The 7,162-nt window shown below is 49.0% G+C and overlaps 1 protein-coding gene across 1 annotated transcript; it reads left to right on the top strand.

Moving 5' to 3' along the window:
• LOC104779382 lies at positions 3,478-6,680 on the top strand. The gene is made up of 5 exons (XM_010503732.2): positions 3,478-4,351; positions 5,062-5,707; positions 6,227-6,334; positions 6,458-6,574; positions 6,634-6,680. Exons 1-5 carry the CDS (start codon positions 3,884-3,886, stop codon positions 6,678-6,680), a joined length of 1,386 nt encoding a protein of 461 aa, XP_010502034.1. The 5' UTR covers positions 3,478-3,883.

The following is a 7,162-nucleotide window of genomic DNA, read 5'->3' as shown; positions in this document are numbered from 1 at the left end:
TTATAAGAGAAAAAAACAAAATAATATTCAGATTTTATAATAAAAAATAACAAAAATAAAGCTCAAATTTTATCACTAAAAATAACAAAATAAAAAGATTGTCCAATGGGCATGTCCAAATGGACATGGGCATATTTTAGTCCATTGTGGACCGTCCAAAGTCCAAACATAGCCCATAAACAGAAACGTCCGTATGGACACACCCATTGGAAAAAGGACAGCCCAATTGACAGTTATACTAAAAGACTGTGAAGCTCTTCTTCTTCGTTATGCTTAATCTGAGTTGTAAAACCTCTTGCGATGTGCTTGAGTCCCGAGTGATGTGCTTGGGGATGATCAATGTTGATCATCACTTCTTAGATTGAGTATTTGTTGATCTGATACGTTTCTCTAAGCTTTGTAATCGTTTGTGAAGAGTTAATTGAATATTGATTCAATATTTGAGTTAGATCCTACGAGATTCTATCAGAGTGTTATTGTCCATAGAGCTCTCCAAGCTGAGATCCCAATTGCTATGCCTTCGAAACAGAGAGCTAAGATCAATAGAATGTTATCTCCATCCAAAAGGAGGAGTTTAATATTTTACGTCTCTTCAGCAGCTGCTTACTATAAGTTAGGATTAGAGGAGGTTGATAGGATTAGGAAGGTATACATATATGCCAAATATAACATGTAGTAGGTCGTGGCGGATCTTTTCTTTAATTTCACTTTCAACATTCTTTGTATTTTTGGCTGCAAAAATTCCATCTTATATAATTTGTTGATTGATTCTTTTGTCAATAACCAAAAGAATTTGGCAGTATATATAATTTCTCTCATTGGATCATATGGATGCCATCAGTTTTATGAGATTTGTGTAGTTCTTCCAAGATCCTCTCCAAGTATTTAGCATGTTCTTCATCCGTAGTTGAAGTGACCTCTGTATACCTACTCACCCAACAATTGGTTGAGAGCAAATAGTGAATGAAACCTTTCACCAATGTTGTAGTGTTGTGTTTTACCTCGAGCTGTTGATAATTGACTAGTTTTTTTATTACAAGACAAGGCGCTGCAGGACCCTAGGTCCCTACTAGGTCCCTAACTTTGCTGTGATGATGAAGAACAATAACTTGGACTTTCAACCATAGTGGCACTACTTCAGAGGAGTAGTCTGGATTCTGGATGCAGATGGTTATCACCACAACAACACTGATAACTATTAATATCAGTGACTCAAAAGAGAATTAATTAACAGGCTAGAGAGATGACTTAAGCCTGTCCAGAACTTGTTTTACGCCATATAGCTAGCGGGCACACTAGAGAGAGAGAGAGAGAGAGAGAGAGAGAATCTTGAATAAAGTGAAATGGAAAAAGAATCAGAGCAAGATATTTATTGTAGAGGATACATCAAAATTTCCAATTCAAATCAGATTGATACTCTAAAAATAGATGCCGTTAATGGGGAAGATGAACTTTGCAAAAAGAATAGTAAACACAATAACCCACCAAAAGGAACGTTGTGAATCTGGCCAATTTTCAATCCCAAATCCCTCGAAAGCATAGTAGAAACCAAAGAATAAGGTGGAGAAAGCGTGTTTAGTGTCCATGGGGGAATTGAGCTGGAATATGGCGATACCAAAGGCAAATATGGAGCATACCTACATCAAGACATGGATGGTGGAGTAATAGTAAGGGAAATAAAACATGGCTGCGATAAGAATTACAGAGTAGGTGTGATGGAACCCGGGTCCTGGCCGTACCGCGGTGAGAACCGGTACATTGGTACCATCGCCCAGCAGCTCGCGTAGGAGCATAAAACTTGGTCCGGAACATCAATGTGGTACCAACGAGGCCCAAGGACCATCAAGGGGAGCAAGGCAAGATCATATAGTACGCGTCCCAAGGACATCTATTCGAAAAGCCAAGCTCCAACCTTACACCAATGGCTCATGGCTAGCATCACCAATGAAGAGCCTTGGGTGCGACCAGCTTTGGGAAGCTTGATTTGTGTGTCTTCACCATCACGCTAGCGTGAAGACACCCCTAAGTCATTAGAAGGAGCTGTACTCTTTTTCCTACTTCGGGTTTGTCCCAATGGGTTTACCGAAGGGGTTTTAACGAGGCAGCGAGCTCTAGTGCATCTCCACTTCGTTCCCGCTTGGCTCATGACTTGGAAACTTTCATTAACAAGATTATGGGCCAAGGAAGTGAAGATCCTATCAGCCACGTCCCACCAATGACGTGGCAACCCTATCTCCTTCCTTCCTTTCCTTTATTTTCTTTGAACTCTCTTATGACCGTTGGATAGTCTTTGTTCCCTTTTTGCTTTTGCTTTTACTTTATGGCCAAGTGTATGGTTCAGATCATGGCCGCGCGTCTAGGGTTTTAGTGTCCCCCTTATGTAAGCTTGCCTATATAAAGGCCTAAACCCTCATTGTAAAGGGAAAAAAAGACTGGAATATAGAAATTATTGGCCCAAAGATTGGATCTTTGTTCATTCCTCTCTCCCGCTCAAGTCCGGGACTTGGCTCTAGAGAAACCCTAGAAGGTTCAAGAACCGGGTTCATGACCTTCTAGTCCGACCGTATCACGGGCCGAGCCATCTCGCGTGTGTCGTCGACTCAATCCACCGTCCGTTCATCCCCCATCTATCCGAGAGACAAACGAGTCGAGCATCTCCTCACGAATCTCTCTCCGTCCGTTCTTGTCGTTCCTTGGTCCCGTCTCCTTCCGTACATCGCTCCATCTGCGGCGTCCGTCCGTACGCAGCGTCTTCTCCCATCCGCTTCCTAACTAGAGCCGAACGAGTCAAGTATCTCCTCGTGACTCCCTAGTCCATCCACGTTCCATCCGCTCACTCGTCCATCCGACGCGTCCGTACGTCCGTTTATCGTCCGCGTCCGCCGCGTCCGACCATCCGTCCGTACGTCCGCTGTTCCGCGTCCATTCGCGTCCATTCTCGTCCCTAACCGAACCGCTTCTCCGGTCCGCTCCGCTGTATCCTCCGTCCGTACGTCCGTGAACCACATCCGTAGTCCGGGGTCACATCAGTTTGGTATCAGAGCCAAAGGTTCCTCACAAGGTCGTATCTTTCCTTCCTTTACGTCCTTGTACGGTCAAGTTGAGTCTTGTTTAGAGTCTAGTCCGTTTGTATAGAGTTTGTTCTTGCTAGGTGTTTAGTGTTCTTGAGCTGTTCTTCGTTTGGGTAGTTTAGATCCATAAAGTTGNGTAAAGTTGTGTTCTTTTGTTTGGTCTTTATTAGTGGTGGCCTAAAAACCACGTGTAGCGTCTAGAGTCCCAGCGCGTGTGGTCCTTCTTTTGTTTTGAACTTAGGTTGTCTTGTTGTGCTTTTGCTTTTGCTTTTNGTGCTTTTACTTTTGCTTTTTGCTTTACCTTTTTCTATCATTAGCTGTCCAAGGTCTGTCTATTTGTGTCGATCCCAACAAACAGAGAATCCACACGTTCATCTTTGTGTAGGGTCTGTTCGACGGACACGCGTCACAGATCGTCCATACCGCGACCATCGCCCGTACCGCGACCGCCGTCCTTACCGCGACCGCCGTCCGTACCGCAACCGCCGTCCGTACTGCGACCGCCGTCCGTACCGCGACCGCCGTCCATACCGCGACCGCCGTCCATACCGCGACCGCCGTCCGTACCGCAACCGCTGTCCGTACCGCGACCGCCGTCCGTACCGCGACCACCGTTCGTACCAGTCGTCCGTACCGACGTCCGACCACCATTGGTCGTCCGTACCTGACGTCCGTACCGAGGTCCGACCATCGGCCGTCCGTACCATTTGTCCGTACCGCCGTCCGACCACCATTGGCCGTCCGTATCGTTGATCGTACGTAGTTCCAAGTCTGCGATCGATAGCCAATGCTTGATTCGACATTGATCAAGTATGGAGCACGAAGATCGTTATTCCGATGATGAACCATGGTACCAAGAACACCATGGTAGTGAACCGGAACCAGAGGCTACCGAGGACGAACCATGGTACGATGAACACCATGGTACTAACCCGGAACAAGAGGCCACCGAAGGCGAGTCATGGTACGACAAACACCATGGTACAGATCCGGAACCAGAGACTTCTGAAGACGAACCATGGTACGAAAGGGACTATGATGAAGGGCATGGAATACAGGACCACCATTGGCCGTCCGCTACACAAGCCATCCCTTATCGCGAGTCATGGCCAAAAGGTGACGAAGACTCCGAAGGCGAACGCTTGGGTCCTTACTATGCGCCACCGCGGAATCACCGAGAGCTGCAGAAGGAGTACCCGAGACGTACCCGCAAAGTTCCGACCTGGTCACCGTGCGGATCATCCAGCAAGTCAAGGGCGTACCGTACGCGAACACAAGATCTTCCGAGCTGGTCACCCCGCGCATCACCGGCCAACAAGNACCGCCCCTACCAGTCGTCCGTACTGACGTCCGACCACCATTGGTCGTCCGTACCTGACGTCCGTACCGAGGTCCGACCATCGGCCGTCCGTACCATTTGTCCGTACCGCCGTCCGACCACCATTGGCCGTCCGTATCGTTGATCGTACGTAGTTCCAAGTCTGCGATCGATAGCCAATGCTTGATTCGACATTGATCAAGTATGGAGCACGAAGATCGTTATTCCGATGATGAACCATGGTACCAAGAACACCATGGTAGTGAACCGGAACCAGAGGCTACCGAGGACGAACCATGGTACGATGAACACCATGGTACTAACCCGGAACAAGAGGCCACCGAAGGCGAGTCATGGTACGACAAACACCATGGTACAGATCCGGAACCAGAGACTTCTGAAGACGAACCATGGTACGAAAGGGACTATGATGAAGGGCATGGAATACAGGACCACCATTGGCCGTCCGCTACACAAGCCATCCCTTATCGCGAGTCATGGCCAAAAGGTGACGAAGACTCCGAAGGCGAACGCTTGGGTCCTTACTATGCGCCACCGCGATATCACCGAGAGCTGCAGAAGGAGTACCCGAGACGTACCCGCAAAGTTCCGACCTGGTCACCGTGCGGATCATCCAGCAAGTCAAGGGCGTACCGTACGCGAACACAAGATCTTCCGAGCTGGTCACCCCGCGCATCACCGGCCAACAAGTCCAGTCGCGGCCGAGCTAAAACCAAGCCAAGCATTGTTGGACCTTGGGCTAAGTCAAGGGAACAAGCCCCAAGGACGCTGGTGTATTCTCCCGGAGCAATAAGTTTCATGGACGAGTTGATCTCTATCCAATCTCAACTCCAATACCTTGGAGAAATGTTGGGCCAAGTAGAGACATCTTACACCCATGGAGAATCATCGCGGAACCAACACTCGGCCCTTGTGTCTCCGCCAACGCTAGATCCGCGACCAACTGCTAATCCGGACCGTGATGAGACACATCGGAGACGACATGATCCGACCGTCCAATGCCGTGAACTGCCCACACGGAACGAGGAACCAGCCCAAAGAGAAGTCCGTCCCCAGATCATACCCAGGCCGGAAATGACAAGGACGCAACCGGACCATGAACCGGACAATAAAGAAGATGTCAACGGCCTTGGAGGAATCATAGAGAAGCCAGCCGAGCCGCCGGATCACCAAGCGCATATACTCGGTGGTACAAGCCCAGGCAATCAAGCGAACAGCGGTCGACTCCTTACCGCTCCTGATCGAGACCAAGCCGACCTTCGACTGCCATGCTCGGAGCAGGCCATGGTACATGAATCTTCNAGAGCAACAAGTTTCATGGATGAGTTGATCTCTATCCAATCTCAACTCCAATACCTTGGAGAAATGTTGGGCCAAGTAGAGACATCTTACACCCATGGAGAATCATCGCGGAACCAACACTCGGGCCTTGTGTCTCCACCAACGCTGGATCCGCGAACAAGTTCTAATCCGGACCGTGATGAGACACATCGGAGACAACATGATCCGACCGTCCAATGCCGTGAGCTGCCCACACGGTACGAGGAACCAGCCCAAGGAGAAGTCCGTTCCCATATCATACCCAGGCCGGAAATGACAAGGACGTAACCGGACCATGAACCGGACAATAAAGAAGATGTCAACGGCCGAGGAGGAATCATAGAGAAGCCAGCCGAGCCGCCGGATCACCAAGCGCATATACTCGGTGGTACAAGCCCAGGCAATCAAGCGAACAGCGGTCGACTCCTTACCGCTCCTGATCGAGACCAAGCCGACCTTCGACTGCCATGCCCGGAGCAGGCCATGGTGCGTGAATCTTCATCCAGGACGTGTACCGAACCACTAGGCGACGCCAAAGGAGATTCTGACCGTATGATCAGTTTCCTATCCGGTGCTCACTCGGTAATGGGGAGTTTCGAGCCAGGTAGTATGCTCCAGCTGGGAGTCGCTTATACCGTGCCATCCTTCTCCACTCGTAGCGCACAAGTTCCTATGGCGACGAATTTTTGCAAATACGGTGCGGACCAAACCTTTGTGTGACATCCAGGAGAGTCCCCACAAGCAACCAAGGTTCATGATGGGATAGGAGCGACCAATGCTGCTGGCCTTACCGGGAAAGTCTTATCCTTTTCTCTTAAGGCCTTACTTTTTCCTTTTGATCCCGGTAAAATTAGACCTTGGTTGAACTTTTGATGATGCTGATTTGGTTTCCTTTTGACCCAGGTTTTGGGCAGAGTTTTGAGGTCCGGTACATTGGTACCATCGCCTAGCAGCTCGCGTAGGAGCATAAACCTTGGTCCGGAACATCAATGTGGTACCAACGAGGCCCAAGGACATCTATTCGAAAATCCAAGCTCCAACCTTACACCAATGGCTCATGGCTAGCATCACCAATGAAGAGCCTTGGGTGCGACCAGCTTTGGGAAGCTTGATTTGTGTGTCTTCACCATCACGCTAGCGTGAAGACACCCCTAAGTCATTAGAAGGAGCTGTACTCTTTTTCCTACTTCGGGTTTGTCCCAATGGGTTTACCGAAGGGGTTTTAACGAGGCAGCGAGCTCTAGTGCATCTCCACTTCGTTCCCGCTTGGCTCATGACTTGGAAACTTTCATTAACAAGATTATGGGCCAAGGAAGTGAAGATCCTATCAGCCACGTCCCACCAATGACGTGGCAACCCTATCTCCTTCCTTCCTTTCCTTTATTTTCTTTGAACTCTCTTATGACCGTTGGATGGTCTTTGTTCCCTTTTT

This window comes from Camelina sativa, chromosome 3 (assembly GCF_000633955.1).
Source record: "Camelina sativa cultivar DH55 chromosome 3, Cs, whole genome shotgun sequence".
Taxonomy (NCBI): domain Eukaryota; kingdom Viridiplantae; phylum Streptophyta; class Magnoliopsida; order Brassicales; family Brassicaceae; genus Camelina; species Camelina sativa.
Note: the sequence above shows the minus strand (reverse complement) of the source record. Positions and strands in the feature narration are given on the sequence as shown.

What these genes read in the sequence shown, in the direction of transcription:
- LOC104779382 (XM_010503732.2), top strand. Translation starts at nt 3,884, where the DNA reads ATGGAGCACGAAGATCGTTATTCCGATGATGAACCATGGTACCAAGAA. An exon ending in ACCGTACGCGAACACAAGAT is followed by an intron (nt 4,352 to 5,061) that starts CTTCCGAGCTGG and finishes CGAACACAAGAT; the next exon opens with CTTCCGAGCTGGTCACCCCG. An exon ending in AATGGGGAGTTTCGAGCCAG is followed by an intron (nt 6,335 to 6,457) that starts GTAGTATGCTCC and finishes TGTGACATCCAG; the next exon opens with GAGAGTCCCCACAAGCAACC.